General features: G+C 39.0%; 4 protein-coding genes across 13 annotated transcripts; 2 read left to right on the forward strand and 2 right to left on the reverse strand.

Moving 5' to 3' along the window:
- Positions 1-1,278: 1,278 nt before the first annotated feature.
- LOC129360070 (sphingomyelin synthase-related protein 1-like) lies at positions 1,279-7,856 on the reverse strand. Of its 7 annotated transcripts, none has more exons than XM_055030148.1 (7): positions 7,275-7,856; positions 6,886-6,916; positions 4,069-4,695; positions 3,821-3,916; positions 3,614-3,731; positions 3,338-3,488; positions 1,279-2,829 (listed from the first exon to the last, which is right to left on the reverse strand). In XM_055030148.1, coding segments are annotated over exons 2-7 (1,299 nt in total). In that variant the 5' UTR covers positions 6,888-6,916; positions 7,275-7,856; the 3' UTR covers positions 1,279-2,524. The 7 variants fall into 7 exon arrangements, with proteins under 7 accessions (XP_054886123.1, XP_054886126.1, XP_054886124.1 ...); XM_055030151.1 differs by having other exon boundaries at positions 4,069-4,698; XM_055030149.1 differs by having other exon boundaries at positions 4,069-4,698; positions 6,895-7,031.
- Positions 7,755-8,592, forward strand: LOC129360099 (dual specificity protein phosphatase 13-like). Of its 2 annotated transcripts, none has more exons than XM_055030193.1 (3): positions 7,755-7,969; positions 8,080-8,294; positions 8,388-8,592. In XM_055030193.1, the coding sequence occupies exons 1-3, from the start codon at positions 7,776-7,778 to the stop codon at positions 8,588-8,590; spliced, it is 612 nt and encodes a 203-aa protein (XP_054886168.1). In that variant the 5' UTR covers positions 7,755-7,775; the 3' UTR covers positions 8,591-8,592. The 2 variants fall into 2 exon arrangements, with proteins under 2 accessions (XP_054886168.1, XP_054886169.1); XM_055030194.1 differs by having other exon boundaries at positions 7,755-7,866.
- Positions 8,593-9,111: 519 nt separating this feature from the next.
- zgc:153981 (dual specificity protein phosphatase family protein) lies at positions 9,112-10,846 on the forward strand. The gene is made up of 3 exons (XM_055030192.1): positions 9,112-9,324; positions 9,713-9,930; positions 10,028-10,846. Exons 1-3 carry the CDS (start codon positions 9,119-9,121, stop codon positions 10,237-10,239), a joined length of 636 nt encoding a protein of 211 aa, XP_054886167.1. The 5' UTR covers positions 9,112-9,118; the 3' UTR covers positions 10,240-10,846.
- A 12-nt stretch (positions 10,847-10,858) lies between these two features.
- LOC129360062 (dual specificity phosphatase 29-like) lies at positions 10,859-16,793 on the reverse strand. 3 transcript variants are annotated; one of them, XM_055030136.1, is made up of 9 exons: positions 16,616-16,793; positions 16,355-16,480; positions 16,032-16,273; positions 15,178-15,394; positions 14,971-15,093; positions 14,678-14,895; positions 12,262-12,451; positions 11,925-12,148; positions 10,859-11,798 (listed from the first exon to the last, which is right to left on the reverse strand). In XM_055030136.1, exons 2-9 carry the CDS (start codon positions 16,477-16,479, stop codon positions 11,557-11,559), a joined length of 1,581 nt encoding a protein of 526 aa, XP_054886111.1. In that variant the 5' UTR covers position 16,480; positions 16,616-16,793; the 3' UTR covers positions 10,859-11,556. The 3 variants fall into 3 exon arrangements, with proteins under 3 accessions (XP_054886111.1, XP_054886113.1, XP_054886112.1); XM_055030138.1 differs by lacking the exons at positions 14,678-14,895; positions 14,971-15,093; positions 15,178-15,394; ... (1 more) ...; positions 16,355-16,480; positions 16,616-16,793 and adding an exon at positions 13,566-14,084; XM_055030137.1 differs by lacking the exons at positions 14,678-14,895; positions 14,971-15,093; positions 15,178-15,394; ... (1 more) ...; positions 16,355-16,480; positions 16,616-16,793 and adding an exon at positions 13,205-14,084.
- Between the last annotated feature and the right edge of the window lie 494 nt (positions 16,794-17,287).

Raw genomic sequence — 17,287 nt, forward strand, 5'->3', positions numbered from 1 at the left:
ACAATTCTGCTCGTATGAGACTTGTGTTGGATTAAGTAGGAGTTAAGAACAAGATCTGATTTCATGCAATTTGAAGCTTATGTTTTGAAATGTTGAGAAGGATTACGATTTTTGTTTTGTGAGGGGTGACAATTGTATATTACTAATATTCAGGAAAATATTGTACGAAAGAGAGTAAAAACTGCCGGAGCACGCCATGTGCTCTCTCATCCATTCAGACCCAAATCCACGTTCCTTCCCATCTTCATCAACACACCCTTTGTGTAAACAAATTCAACCCATTTCAGAGAAGCAGGTGATGTGTTTATCTCTGATAAATCCTTGACAGCTGCTAATCCTTTCTGTGTTGATTTTAGTGGTGTGGTTTCTAAGTGATGTGAACCCTGCATTATTCGTCACCAAGAATTCTTGAAGTGCAATAGCTTTTGAATTTTCTATCATGCCAATCTTAAACGCTTGTGAGCAGCTAAACCTTTTGTTTGTATCTCTAAAAACTAAAGCAAACCCCAGCTGTTTTTTTTTTTCTAAAAGCACTTTGAGTAATGAAGAAAGCGTTCCACCTTCCCAAATCATCCTCTGCACTTTTATTGTTTATTCTACTGTCTGTCTTTGCAGGTGGCAAGATATTACTCACCCTTTGGAGGGTTTGTCAAATCCATCATCACCAACTCCTGGAAGAAGCAGACAGAGTGACACAGGACAAAAAGACCTAGGAGACAAAAAACAAGTACAGGGAGAGAAGTCTGAAGAAAAAGACATCTGTGAAAAAGGTGTTTTATGGTGTCTGGGGTTTATGAACATTGGATGAATTCAAATAGTTAAAATTGATGTAAAACATGCCTTTTGTTTCTGTTTGCTTCAAAAACAACATTGCAATTACAATTGCCTGCAATGTTTTGGTTTGGGAAAATTCATTGTTTCTTCTGCAACACATAATCTATATTTATAATCTGCAGCACAAAAGTCGTAAGCCTTCCCTGACTGAATCAAGCATGATTAATTGCTCTAGCAGTAAAAAGTTGCTTCAATAATTTCAAATTGGTTTTGCCCACAGACAGAATTAATATTTTTAGTTTTACTAGGAGATAAAACATTTTCCCCCTGTTTAAAAAAGGCTCATTTCAGCCACAGAACAACCTAAGAGAATAAAAATGCTGTTTTATAATTTTAGTCAAAAATTCAAAAAACACATTTTCACTGTGATTACAATGACACAGTTAGGCAATTTTATGACATTCGTTTATGAACCATTTAAAAAAGTGAAACCATAACCAGAGCCTACAAAAAAGTTTTGTTTATTCCAAATATATTAATTAGTAAGAATTACAGCAGCCCCAATTTGCCAAATACATATAATCTTCAGATGAGATCTGATGCAGTCATTAAGAGATTAGTGTATGAAAGCTGAGAGTTACAATGATGGTTTATATCAGTGGGTGTGCAGCCCTGCATTTCTTTGATTCAAATATTTGAACAGTGATTTGTCAGACATTTGTTTTAAGGTGGGGAACAAGTGCACAGATTACGTTAAAATTGCATGTTCAAGAACATTTCTTAGAACGAAGAGACTACATGACGCAACATGCTCTTTTTGGTCATTTACATAAAGACACATGCACACAGCTGCAGTGTAAAAAAAAGCTGAAGACCAATATGAAAGTTTTCCAAAACAAAAACTTCATTCATAAGACAAAAGAGAAGAAAATAAAACAAAAAATAAGCCACATTATTGTAAACAAACTTCCAGTCTTTGGTTGACAAAGTGTTTTCTTTCCACCAAGTAACAAAACAAATGTCAAGTATATCTACACTGTATGCAAAAGTAAGATAAAAATACAAAAAATAACTGAATCATAAACTTAATTTTCCATTTCAAATTCATTATAAGTCAACTATTCATTTAATGTAAAATGACAGAAATAAAAATGTCCCTGAAATAAATCTTTCCAGTTTCTCGGTGTGTCTGGAAGTACAAGTATTTGGTTGCATATTGATAAAAAGGCTATTTTGGATGAACTTACTAAAGTGCTCTTTGCAGCAAAATGTAAACTTTCAGCAAATTCACTCTTTAAAAAAGAACTTGTCATATTGCATTACTTTGTATACAAAATTTTATAAATTACTATTGAGCTGTAAACATCCAAAAGGTGGAAGTTAATAAAATTGCTACATAGTGTACAATCTTCCAGAAAATGCCAGTGTCCTCCGCTTTTATGATAAACAAGTCAGTATTATTAATTTATCAAAAGACGTGCAATTTAAATCTGAAAGAAAAGTTTCCTGTATGCTAAGCTAACTAGCTGCCAGCTCTATATAGCATACTGACAGAAGTCTGCTAAATGGAGCTCATCTTTTTAAAGATTTTTAAAGTACTCAACTTAAACTGCATAGCTGTTCACTTGAACCTGAGAAAAACAATAATTAATTTGCAAAAGAAGAAACATGAACATAACAATGTAATTAACGTAAAAAAAATATATTTGAGGCACTGCTACGAAAAAGCTCGATTATTGTTCAAGACTCTTTATCCAATTAGAATTTTCATGAAGGCTGGTTTACTGAAGGGCCAGTGATACTGGTTAGGAACGGGTCCATTCACATTGCACTCAAAAAAGGAAAACATGGGGAACCAAATGCGAGCCCTGCGACTGTGCTGGAAGGCACGTGTGTTGGCTAGTGTGTGGTAGTAGAGGAAGAGGCGTGTGGTGATGTAGAAGGCTATGAAGACATCGATGGAGTAGTGCTCATGGGCCGCCAGGATGAAGAAAATCCCAAACAGGTTCAACACCCAGGAGATGGTATGGATCAAATTCCAGTTTCTCGGTGTGTCTGGAAGTACAAGAAATTAGCAAAACAAATCTGGTAGATGTACGTGCAGGATTCTTTTACATCTTTATGTGAAATTGCCATAATTTTTCAGATTCAAATTTCTAGAGTAAATGCATTTTTTTTTCATATTCATGTTATCTTTTTTGGATTTTGCGCATTTTGCAAAGATTGAGATATTTTCTTAAGGTTAATATCAACATTAAGATTAGTTTGAGTTAATTCTGAGCCTTCTGTTCTTTCTCTACTCCTTTACTTATAGTTTATAGTCAGTGTAAGGACTATAAACTTAGCTTATGTGCTCTCTTCTCCTAGTTTTAGTGAGAACACTGCTGCTAGCAGAACTGAGTGCCTGGCATATAAGCTGAGGTGGTGCTGATGGATATTTTACATAGTTTTGATAATTCATTAACTGCTCCAACAACAGACACAAGAGAAACATTGAGCAATGTCTTTTCCTCCATTATTCTTAAGAAACAAGACAGTCATTGCAAACCAAAAAACAACTTACATTCAGTGACAAAGAAGTTGAGCATTGTGATGACCACAGTGTGGCCGCTGAACATGTAGTCTCCACAGGTCTGGACACCTGTAAGAGTCATCCCAAACCCACTCCATATGGCCAGGGCTCTCTGGATCTTTCCCCAAGTGTCACCATAAGACTTAAGGGACAAAAAAATATACTTTGACTCACACAGTTAACTCAGGACTGTAGCTACAGGTTATTTACTCAAGAATGAAAACATAGCAACTCTATTGTTTAGAGTAACACTTCCGTGTAACCTACCAGGCTGGCACATTTCAGGTGCTGCCCAGGCACAGAGAGCGAGGTGACAAACATGGTGCAACAACGAAGCAGAAACACTGTTCCCATCAGAGAACACAGCCGTCTGAGGAGAATTGACCTGAATTACAGACAGAGTGAAAGCTTGCATCAAAACTCCTGGCACAATGAGCAGAGTGCTCATTATTGGATTATTGGAAAAGGGAATACCTGTGCTTGTGAAGGAGCAGGATCAACAAAAACATGTAACACAAGATAAGGCCACAAGCTTCAGCCATCACAAATGCCCAAGGGATTCTGGGTACACTGTGAAAGAAGGAAAATATGTATCTGTAGATTAGGAGAAAGTGTTTGCAAACCAAGGAGATAAAGTCGCATAACAAGTATTGAAATCCTAGTGAGGATTTTCACTGTTGTTAGCATTGAAAAACACACAAGCTAAGCAGGTCGGTTCATACCTGTCCAGGAATATATCAGGAAGAGGCGGGTAAGTCCTCATGTCAGGGACACGCTCATGCACAATAACCATGACGAAGGAGGTCAGTCCACACACTAAGAATACATATACAGAACTAATGACCGTCTTCCAGACCTCAGGATCCAATCTGCCCATCATTGGCTGTTGAAACCTCCCATTGGAGTGTGCTTGACATAGCGCTGCCCCAGGCGCACACCCATGACTGCTACCGTTCCTCAGCCGCAGCTCCATCCCATTGCACAAATGATCTCCTCCATTACATCCCCTTCTTTCAGCTCCATCACAGCTCCACTCAGCCCTCGAAGCGCCCAGCGAGAGTCCAGCAGAGTTAGCATCTGGAGGCCATAGACCCAGCTCCTCCAGCTCAGCTTTATTCTCCCTCTGGAGGCGCCGGAGGGCTACATTCAGGCGTTTGATGTGTCCCAGCACAGTGAGGCTAAGGGGAGGACCCCGCAGGTCGGCTTCAGTCAGAGCCAGCAGACTGACGCCATCGATGCGGTGCTGCGAACACAACAAGTCCACGTACTGCCCGAAACCTTCGTCCTGCAGCCACTGGGCCACTTGGCTACTGCTCCAGGAGCTCACACGGCCGTTTGACTCTGACATCCTGCTGTACACAGAAACACAAAGCATCTGAAAAAAATTGTAAGTTCACTGACTTACAGTGAATTTCTAAAATTTGTTGCAGCAAAGCCACAAGAGCCAACACATTTTATATGAATCTTATATCATAGACCAAAAGAAAATAAAGAATATTTATTCATATAGCACAAATAAGTCTAAGAGTTTTAAAAAATCGAAAAATCTGAAGTGGGGAATGTGTTTGCATTCACATTCACAAAAGCAAGTGTTTTAAATGATCCTTCCTTCTAATTTCCATTCTCCTCTTAATTAATCCTGACTACTATTTGATAATTTTGGGAAGAAGATTTAGTTTTCTTATATTTCCTACAACATCTTTTTATTCATTTGCTCAAATTTAGCAATTCTATTCCTCATTCTGTCCCCAATTTTAGATGCCATGTTTTGGTGTCATTAAATGTTATGTTTGCTTGGTCTTCTCCAGCTCTTATTTCATATTACTTATGAAAACACCCTGCATTGTTTGTTCAGGGTGGTTTACACCACCACAGAACAGTACCTTGTATTATAAGCATGCACATGAAGCAGAAAAAGGTTAAACCAAAACAAATAATTGCCCTCTATATTGTACAACTGTTGTTTATCATTTATAGAAAATAAATGAACATATAACTTGGAGAAACACAGCAAGAGTTGCAAACTATGCAAATCTTCACATAGAAACAAAGTGAGTGACCTTCTGTACTGCACAAAGACTCAACATTGATTAATTAGCTGTGGTGCTTCAGCTCTTTCCCCCCCAGTTTTCACCCTTTGACCTTTTCGATAAGCTTGCGGTGATGCTGCTCCAAAGGTCTGCAACTCTGCACCAACGGGACTGGAGTTGTATCAACTTTGTAAAATAAATGATAGCGTTCATGCTCAGGAGACATTTGACTGGTTTGAACTCACCACCATATTTTGCAACATAGAATCCATGAAATGGCACAAGCATTTAAGATATAACACTTTATTTTGCAATTAATTGACTATTAAAGGATATATGAGGCTGCTGAACACTCTTATTTGTTGCACTGACCTTGTAACAAATGTCTTTGTACAAGTGTTAATTTTTAAACAAAATTATGGTTATTTTTTTATGTTTTCGATGTGCATTTAACAGTATCAAATGCAAAAAATCGTGACTAGTTTTAGACTAAAATACTTTTGTAAAACAGGCTTTTCACTTGCTAAAAACACATTTTTGTATATTACATTTTTACCATTATGTTTTGTTTACCATGACAAAGGCATACATTTTTTGCAAGATGATGCAAGTAATGAGTAAGACAAGTGCTTATAAATGTCTTTATATTCAGCATTTTGATTTCATTTCCTTAGTATGTGATGGAAATGTGTGGCTACCACTCTGATCCACTGACTTTGAAGTCCTTAATCCACTTTGTATTTAAGCTGGGGTCACTTTGGGTCACTGTCCATTTGGAATATTTAATGTATTGGTTGATGCCTTGAGACAATTTTTCAGCATGTCTTGTGCTCATGATGCTTTCTATCTTGATGAAGTTCACTATACCACCAAGTGGTAGTATGTCTTATCTCATTTTTTAGACAAAACAAACAAAAAAAAAAAGAAGACAAAGCCAGGTCTGAAAAGTAACCAGAAAATCAGGAAAAGCCTGAAAACCAATTATTTGGTTGCACCCTTATTTCCATTTATGCCTTAAGATGTATCCACACCCGTTGATCCTTTTTGAATAAAACAAACAACTGAGAAATACCACAAAACCTAAGTTCAATTTTCACATTTAAATGAAATTGTTGGAATAATGTTGACATCCTAGTTCTATAAACAAGAACTAGAACTAGTGGTAATCAGAAAAAAAAAAAATTAAAACTATAAGTAACACTAAAATCACCAGGTCAGATTATTATAATGGCGTTTTAGAGGATTTCCCAGGACAACAGTTTCGCCCACTATGACATCATTCTACTAATAGTGGTCATACTGGTTCAAACATGAGAAATGTTGGCTCAAGCTGCAACTGAAACCTCCCTGTTCCCAGCATGCATATATTTTATTTTACAACACACTAAATGTTGTGTGCAAATCAACATGCAAATCATCTGTCAGTCACTGTCACCAGTGAACAACAGAGCAAGTAATGAAACCAACAAGCAGACCAAAGAGTGCTACATATTCACATGTGAAACTTACATCACTCACCAGCACAGCTTCTGCTCCGCTCCTGAAAGAGAAATGGCTTATTTTCATCGAGGCTCTAGTGTTTGCTGGTGTCTTCAGTGGCCGAGGCTTTGCTTGGGATGAATGAGTGCCATGTCAGCACATTTGGTCAGCTTACACTGAGTCACAGGGAGCAGTGTCTCTGTCCCAACTGGGACAGAGACAGCTCCCAGTGTGTTTCAGACAGAGACAGCTCCACAAAGGGCTTACAGTGTCCCCAGAGCAGAGACACAAAGAGACATTATTTTAGAAACCTACAAAGGGGGACGAATATACTCAGCTGAGAAGAACTAGGTCACACAAGGCATATAATGTTGTTCTAAACTTCCTGTGGAAACAATTTCAAATCAATGTTAGCCTACCTTGTCAAAAAGGCCAAGTGTCACAGTGGCTCTGGACGTCTCAGACAAACTGTCTGCCTGTTTCTCCACTCCCAGGGTTGTGTCATGGCCAACATGTGTCAGACAGCTAGGCAACACCAAACAGGAAGACTCCACTAACAAACAACATCAGCAAAGAAGAACTCCTTGCCTCCTGCAGACATGCAGCTGGGAACATACTGACATCTGCAGGCCAGTCCTGGGAAAAGCAGGGATCTGATTACAGGCAATGTTAAACCAGATAAGTAAAAAAAAAAAAAAAAAAAAGGAACAAAATTATGACGTTGTTTGGCTGATTTGCAAGAACTATGAAGTGGCTTTTAAAGACTGACATGTTAAAAAACATGTGTTCAAATGATTTTACCAGCCTGTGCTAAAAGGCACCACCTGTCTGTGGCAGTCCACCCCACTGGTAGAGTGGAGGGGAAGGTCATTTCCTCTTCAGGAAAACTACAGAGTGGCGTAAGCACTGAAAACACAGAAATGTCAGGTGTTGTAATGGGGGAGAAATGCGGTACAGAGGACTCGAAGCGGGCAAATACAGAGGAGAAGGAAGGACACATGTGCAGCACAGGTGAGACTCCAGCTCTTCATGAGCTTGAGGAGATTTTACATTCAGCTCCTCGCTCGTGTCACCACGTAGATGAGGTGTGGCCGAGTCTTTTTCTGGGAGACATGTGAGTATCCCGGTCTGCAGTTAGCCTGACATAGTTACATACATTAATATTGTCCATTTGAAATGTATTGAATGCATGTGAATACAGCCCCATTATGTCACATGTTTCAGGTTTATGTCTCATGATAAGTTTGGACTCTGGCAGCTGGGAATCACTCATGTGCTGAACGCCTCCCACGGGAAACTCTGCTGCAAAGGCAGAGATGATTTCTATGGAACCACAGTGAAGTACTACGGCGTGCCCGCCAACGACCTGCCAACTTTTGACCTCTCACCTTTTTTCCACCCTGCTGCAGAGTTCATTCACCTGGCTTTATCATCGGGAGGTAGAGCTGACATGCTTTGACAAATTACATACAACAAGTGACAAACAAGTGGAGTTTCATATTTACGTTTTTTTTTTTTTTAATGGTTTTCAGGGAAGATTTTTGTCCACTGTGCTGTGGGAGTGAGCCGCTCGGCTGCGCTGGTTTTGGCCTACCTGATGATCCATCATGGCTTCAGTCTTCGGTCTTCAATACGCTGTGTGCAACAGAAGCGTTGGATTTTCCCTAACAGGGGATTTCTACGACAGCTTGTAGACCTTGAGCAAGCACTGATGTCAAAAGACAAAATGAGCTGAAATGAACATTTCTTTTGTCAGTTGGTTAAATTGGTTATGCTTTTATTGGATTTGTATTAGATGAAAAAAAGACTTACAACAAACAGCAGTGGAGCAAAACACCAAGGAAAACAACCAAAAGAGGATCTGACTAAGGAGTGACTGAATTGAGGGACTCCAATGCATGGAAAAGATGATTACTGGAACACATAACAGGAGAGGGTCATGAGTGGAGAAACAACCGAGTTAGAGAAAAGGAGCAGGTGTCTAAACAACAGAATATGAACACAAAAAACTTAAAAACTAAAATACAAATGCTGCTACGACAATTACTTTCTGCATTTGTGACCTACACTATTCAGCTGTGTTCCTCCTCCCCTATCTGTTTTGACCCTTGTGTGAGGAGAGAGAACTCCCATGTGAACAGACTAATCAATCCACCAGCAACATTAAATAACTCCTAACGTCCCGCCAGCAAGAGCACGTTGAAAACACCGGGCTAATTTTGGAGCCGGGCTGAGCGCCACTCAATAAATCAACCAGCTGCTCATGCCTCTCAGAGGCGGTGGGCTGTGGCATCAGGGGGCAGCGCAGGCGTCTGCTCAGAGCCGGATTCTGCGCGCAGGAAGAATGTCGAGGAACGGCCAGCGACAGAACCTGGTGGTCATCAAGGAACTTGAGCTCATCTTGGACTCCTGCACGCTGGAGCTCACACCTGTGGATGAAGTCTGGCCCAACTTGTTCATAGGAAATGTGTGAGTGTGATGTGTATGAAAGCAGAAACAATATAATACCGAGCTGTTAAATTCAATTTCTATCATTTTTTTTTTATTGTCTAATTTGATGGAGAAACTTTAATAATCTAGAATTTGGAAGATTTTATCAGGTCTATGATTTATGGCACACGTCAAAGCAAAAATAACTTCCATTATTAATAACCAACACAATCAGTTATCACAATGCCTATCAGCTCTTACAAACGCTGAAATTATATTTTATCCTGAACCTGTCAAAAATGTGTGTTTAAATTGTCAGGATATAACATTTATTGAATGCTTACATAGTTGTTTGTGCTGCTAAACTGTGAATATTTAGAATAATCCCACAGTTTTGTTTTATATATGTTCTCTTTGTGATTCTCAGGGCTGTTGCACAGAACAAAAACAGATTACATAAGCTTAGCATCACTCATGTTCTGAACGCAGCACACTCCAAGCAGGGCAGCATCGGTGACCAGAGCTTTTATGGGAACACGTGTGTTTACTTTGGCATCCCAGCGGAAGATTCAGACCACTTTGACCTCAGCCAATACTTTAAATCTGCTACTGACTTCATTCATAAAGGGCTGAAAAGCAAGGATGGTACATTCATTATCTTGCACATATATTAAGCAAAATTAAGTTTTTATTTCCTTTTCCCTCATGTTTTTATTATTATTATTATTATTCTTTTCCACAGGGAATGTGTTGGTCCACTGCATCATGGGTGTGAGTCGATCAGCCACTTTGGTTCTGGCCTACCTCATGCTGAGGCATCGTTTTTCACTAAGAGATGCTCTGACACATGTTGTCAAAAAACGGGCCATTTATCCCAACCGGAACTTCCTGACACTTCTCCTGAAGCTGGATGAAGAGCTGACTCAGAAAAGGACGCTGTGTCCTGTTCTCTGACGTCGTTCTCCCCGTTTTTAATCAGTCCTTGGTTTCTCATGACCTCAGCATGCTGTGCTCCAATTAAATCACTTTATGGAGGGGCTGTAAATAGTGTATTTGTGTGAACCATAGGAAAACATTTGGAGTTTCTATTTTATTTTATCTTTTCTTTATTTTTGCACTTTATGAGTATGTTGTTGTAGTTTCTAGGTCCCACAACATGTTATATGTAATTACTGTTCACGTCTGTCAACCCAAATATTTTTATCTATTTCTATGTTAATCACTGAACTCCAAAATTAAAAGAAAAGTATCTCCACACCATGATGTTAATAACTACGGATTAATCAGCTTGAACATGTCTTTCTGTGTGCTCTATTTTACATCTCGGACCAAATAGATAACACTGCTTTAATTTATGAATCGAATGCCCTTCTTATATTAAATTCTTGTTTGTTTCTCATTTATTAAGCTGTTCCTTTGTTCTTTGATTCAGTAAAATACCTTTTAATAATTCCCAATGACAAAATAAACAAAATAGATTTTACAATTAACTTTTAGTGGTGATTCTTTCAACTTTCTTTATTATTTCATTTTTTGTAGGAGGAAGCAAATGCAAACGGAAGAGAGACAATCATTACGATGAGGTGAATTTTAATGAAAACCTGAGGAGCAAACTAGCATAAGTAACTGGATACACAAAGACATAAACCCCCAAAGAGGTAACTGGCAAGACAAGGGGAGGGGAAAAAAAGTAGATCGAACAAAGATGGGGACACTGGTTAAGTGTTTGCTGGTGTGAAAACCTGTTTTCCTGGTGTGAAAACAAGTAAGTGGTTACCAACTCAGCTATTTTGAGGAGAAGCAGAAAGCTTAGACGCAGAAGATGAATGCTAATCAAAGGGAGAAACAGAGGAAAAATGACTCATTAAAAAGAATGAAAAAAATCCCAGAAACCCATGAAATGATAAAGAAGCAGACAGGTATATACAAAATACAGGGATATCTTAAAACAAGAAAACCTATAAACCGACCCACCCGACACCAAACTCAAAACCATAAAAGATTAGGTAATGTTAAGCTTTTGGAATGATTCACTGATGGTTTGACCTCAACTTGGATAAAAATGGCTTTTGATTTATGCATGGAAACCAGGTGAGTGCAAGAAGTATATGAACTAAACTAATCCTAATAAGAAATATAGTCCGATAAGAAGCCAAGGTGATCCAAGATGCCACAAAATGCCCTTTTCAGAGGCTCTGAATCCACAATAAAAAATATACACTTATGTTCAAATAAGGCCACATCACAGATAGAATTAAGTACAGAGGTATATTATCTTATTTTTTTGCCTTCTTGGTTTTCCATGTGTCTTTTCTGTCTCAGCTTGTCCTCTTGGAGCGTGATGTCCAGTGCTCTGAGCTGTTTCAGGAAGCCATGATTAGGCAGAATGCAGCGTTTCTGCTGCACATGCTCAATTGCTTCCACTACAGTTAAGCTGTGCTTCATCATCAAGTACGCCAAGACCAAAGTGGCTGACCTGCTTCGGCCCATCACACAGTGAACCAACACCTTGTCTGAAAAAACCAAAAACCAAAAAAAAAACACGTGGACACATTAGACTAAAGAACAAACTACAAGAACCTTCCTCTGAGGTAAAGCTTATATGCAATTATTACTCTATATCAGACTCCCTAACTCACTCTGTGGTTGGCTGAGGGCCTCGTGGATAAACTCTGCTGCAGGGAGGAAGTACTGGGAGATGTTGAATGTGGGTTTGTCATCAGCTTCCACACCAAGATACTGGATGTTCAGGTCTTTGTAGTAATTCGCACCAGTCAGCACATTGTTCCACTTTCCTTCTGCTGCATTCAGGACATGAGTGACACCCAGGTCCTTCAGCTCAGGACGCTCGAGAGCTGTTTTCCTGTTTTCATGCAACACATCCAATAGGTGGCTTTCAGCACAAACCTTGTATTTATTTGCACGATTAATAGTATGAGTGCATCCATGCAAACAAAGCTGTCTGAGTTAACTCACTCATCTCCGATGTAAATTCTTGGCCAGACCTGGTTCACATGGATGTATGGAGCTGTGGTGCCTGTCCAGAAGAGCTGCTCCAGGTCTAATGTACCTGGTGTGATGTAATCACTGTCGGGGTCTACCTGCACTGCTGCATATGGATTTCTCTTAGAGGTCACTGCACACGAGGTCATTTCCTTACACATCCCTGTGATAAAAAAAATATTATACACATTAAACACAAGGTATGATCTTTAAAATATATGCAAAGGATTGGATTCAAGTTATATTTAAACGTAAAACATAACCGTCGTAAAACTCACGCACAAATTCAACAAATATAAATGATCTTGAAAGATTGATTTTTTTAAAGGTTTTCTTCTGGCACTAGTGGCCTTTATTTAATGACGGCCAGACAGGAAAGAGGGTTCAGAGAGAGAGAGGGGGAAGACATGGGGCAAAGGTCAACAGGCTGGGAACCAAAACCGTGACGGCAAACCGTAGATTTCTAACAGCTTGACCTTGATCTTTTTACAGTAGATTCTTTACACAATTTACTTTAAAAAGTATAATTATTCTGCTTGCCCTTAATTGTGAAGTCATAGTTTTAAGATGATTTTACCATTACCAATCTGAAAATTATGGCAAGCATTTGCATTCTACACCAATTCCTCTGATATTCCTCTATTGCGAAGTCATAATGCAATAAATCCACTGCAACGAACTGTTATATAATCAATGGAGTGCACCAAAATGTAGCTTAGTACAAATTCAACTCCTCTCTGAAGACCTTGGAAGTTTGTTGGAGAACCTTAGTAAACAAACAACTTCATGAAGGAACACAGCAGTTGTAGAGAACTTTAATGTAGTTAGATGCTTTGAGCATTTCACAGAGCCCACTGAATATCCTGTTCTGTGTGCATTTTTGCCCCAGTGGATCTGAATGAAATTATTGCATTACCTCCTCTGTGTGCAAGGAGGTAATGGCAGCAGGAAAACACCTAAAACATGGAGCACAGGGGGCCCTGAGAACAAGAGTTCAGGAAGATGAATTTACATCAAAGCACATTCGTGAATTACAGTGACCCAGACAAGGTCAAGAGCTCAATCCAACTAAAAATCAGTGGCAAGACATGCAGCTGGAAAAGCAGCAAGAGTAGTTTTACAAAGTGTATTTCTATTCAGGGAGCCTGAATAGAAATACACACCAGATTTTGTGTGTTGCCTTGTTCATCTCTGACTCACTGAAAGACAAGGAAAGCTGGACTCAGATTACTCCAATGCATTAAATAGATACAAACAAATAAAGATAAAATACTCACCCTATATAAATCTGTCACTAAGCAGGAAGCAGGCGATCTTTCCTTAATAAACGCATGCAATGAACATGTGAGTGAGAATATGAACAGAGATCTCCCAACACAGAAAGACTAAAGACACGGATATGGATCTGGACCCAGATGTCTATTTTTAGACAGCTCTACCATAAAACTGATCTGGACAACATGACACACACACACGTGCACGCACACACACACACACGGGCACACACACACACACATGCACACATAAATAGTCCAAGCAGGGAAATGATTTTCGCAGTTCTTTTTCACTGTTCAAGTCTTTTATCATAACCGTCCTTGAATCAGCAACACAAATTATTAAAACAATGTTGAAGTCAAGAATGTATGACCGGGTGTGACTCAATAAACATTTGTTGACAATTGTTGTTGGAGAAAATCATTAAGCATTCAGTAGATACATCTTTGTAAACTGGTTTAGAACTGGGACACCCAATAAAACCAATTTGTCCAAGGGGAGACATTCCAGTAAAACCTCATTACAGAGAAACAGGTCTTCCTTCATTACTGTCTTCAGCGATCTGTCTGCTCTGTGTACGAAGGCTCAACTCCAGCTTCCTGAGTTGTTCCAGAAATCCAGAGTTGGGTCCGATGTCTCGACACAAACGCAGAGCCATGATGGCCTCCGTTAACATCAGGCCCTGGTGGATCATCAAATAGGCCAAAACCAAAGCGCCAGAGCGGCTCACACCCATGGCACAGTGAACAAGAACTTTCCCTGAAAGAAACTTTATTTAGTAAACTCATTTACAGTAAGAATAGCATGTTTGCTCTACTCAATGGTATTATTTGTAATTTTAAGAATCAGGAAATGTAAATATTTCTTTATTTAGGTAGCATGCATAGTCTTTTCCATACTTATTCTTGCTCCTAGTAAAGATACATAAATATTTTCATCTGGTTTTAGAAGGTTTTGTGACTTGTTAACGACAATTTGTGGCGATTGGTCAAATGTTTTGGGTCATTATTTGAAAGATCCAACTCATTATCTGTTTTCTGGCTGAGTCGACCTATTTTTTAATTTTTTTTTATTACAAATGTCCAGGTATTTGAATGTATTGTGATGGACTGACCATTTTCCTTCAAGGCGCTGTCTATGAACTGTGCAGCAGAGTTGAAAAATGGCTGCAGATTGAACGCTGGATGGTCTGCAGCCTCAACGCCATGGTACACGACTTCAATATCAGTGTAAAACTTCTGACCGGTGTTGATCCGATGTTGACCTGCTGCAGCGTTCAGCACATGAGTAACACCCAGAGATGAGAGTCTGGTTTTATCTCGAGCAACAGACCTTCAGACACAAGTCACACACAAAGTGTTTTACTCTATATATTTCTGCCACATTACAAGAGACTTAACCACTCACTCATCTCCAATGTAGAGTTTTGGCCACACTTCATCGACAGAACCGACAGGCTTCCTATTGGTCCAGAGAATTTCCCTCAGCTCTGTCAGGGACGCTGTTTCTCCCTGCTTGGCTAAATGACCTCTGGAGCAACACAGATGTATGTCTGCCCTGGTGCCTTTTTAGGTTAATGCTCATTTTTTAATTTGTGTATGAGTGTGCTTTTACAATGCCTGGGCCTGTCTTTTTCTTCTCCTCTCCCTCTCTAGGCTCATGTCAAGGCAACGTAGCTGCAGCAGGAAGCCTGGGTTGGGACAGATGTCTCTGTGTGACCTTACAGCGGCCACGGCCTCCTGCAGCCGCAGGCCCTCAGTGATCATCAGGAAGGCCAACACTAGGGTTGCAGAACGGCTCACTCCCATCAGACAGTGTACAAACACTTTCCCTGGGACACAAATGTTACCGATTACCTTCAACTTGGTCATATGTACACATAAATATCAGTAACGTAGAATCTCAAATGTGTAGAAAACCCAAATTGAAATGGCAGGTTTGTGAAAAAATTAGACCACAATTATTATTTCAAAACTTTTTCTAGCTTTTGTGATATTTATTCTTTTCAGTTTAATTGAAAACAAATGTAAAAAAATAAATAAGTAGAAAAACAAAAAAGCTGCTACACCCTTGTTGCATGAATGTCCACAACCCTAAAGTATGATTAACAATGTTTGTTGGCATTTGATCTTCTTGTATATGATTTTTTTCAACTCTCCAAATCTCAATCTGGTAGTATTTGCTTGAACCAAACTTTGGCTAGACCAAAATGGCATAGTGAATGTATATATGGAACTTTTTACTGTTATCCTGGGGTCTGTTCAATTAAATCTTTGGATTACAGAACCTACAGTCTTTCAATAAAGTGTTTGTTCAAAGGTTTGAACACATATGCAACCAGTTTTTTTTTTTTTTTACATTTACCTACTAACCAATTGATTAGTTAGTTGACTGTATTTGTGAAACAAGCTCTGAAATAATGTAAGCTGGGTTGTGCATACTATGCAACTCTCAGTATGCTGACTTGCCTCCCATTGCGCGTGCAGCTCTGATGTATCGTGCTGTTGGATAGAAATAAGGACTGAGGATGAAGTTTGTTGCGTCATCAGCCTCCACCCCATAATAATCCACATTCATGTCTCTGTAGAAACGTGGGCCAGTGTTGACATAAAAGCAGGGACCATTGCCATGGGTTGGAGGTCCATGAGCAGCATTGACGATGTGCGTAATACCCAGGCTATGAAGATCTCCTCTGTCACGTGCTGCTACCCTGAAACATGAACACAGATTCATGTCTGTAGTAAGGATGCAGGATGTTACTTTACATGCATGTTAATAGAGGTCAGCCTACTCATTGCCTATATAAATATTAGGCCAGACTTGATTGACATGGCCAGTTGGGCGTCTGTCTGCCAGTAAGAACTCCTGTAGTTCAGAGACGGAGGGAGGTTCATACGGGGGATCTCTAAGAGACATACTGTACAGACACACAAATACAATGACCACCATCTTTGAGTACATTCTGTACAAGTCAGTATAATAAACTTAGCCAGACATGACAAAAACCTAAAGCACATCCAATGTGTTTCCAATATAAAGCATTCAGGCTTACCTTGGTTTATTGCAGTAAAAACATTTCTCCTTCAGTTCTGTCTTCTTCTTCTTCTGCACCTTCGTTCCTTTTATAACTCAGTAATCAGACTCACTGATGACAAACACAACACACTAAAACTAAACCACGTCTAAGCTGCACATCCACGTTCTCAGTCATGTGGACAGCTTTGTAGAGAAATCTGAACCATAGCATCAGGTTGTGTATTTTCATACTGACCTCAGGCTATATTAGACATCTGAGCTTTGAGTGGACGTGTTGCTTTGAGACCATATTAATCATTAATAATCTAATTGTATGTTTTGTTTTCAGAATTATGTAAATGCATTTATGTTAAGTTTCACCTTGCTTTTAAACCCACAGTAAGTTGCGGTTATATCTTTGTTACGCATTTCATCTAACGTTAACTTTTTTTTTTTAAATAAATGTAGCCTTTACATTGGTAATGGAATTACTATCCACATTTTAGTTTAACATTATAATGTTTTCCATATGAAGACATTTTGTTTTACTGGTAATGTATTTAAAAATGTATAAATTAGCTTTGGGAGAGATACCCAAAAAAAAAAATCATAAACAAACAAACAAACAAGGAGAGTTATTTAAAACTGCTTCCTTGCAGAAACAAGTAAACACATAAATAAAGCTAAGCATATAGCACAAAATAATTTT

This window comes from Poeciliopsis prolifica, unplaced genomic scaffold (genome assembly GCF_027474105.1).
Source record: "Poeciliopsis prolifica strain line A6 unplaced genomic scaffold, Auburn_PproV2 SCAFFOLD005, whole genome shotgun sequence".
Taxonomy (NCBI): Eukaryota; Metazoa; Chordata; class Actinopteri; order Cyprinodontiformes; family Poeciliidae; genus Poeciliopsis; species Poeciliopsis prolifica.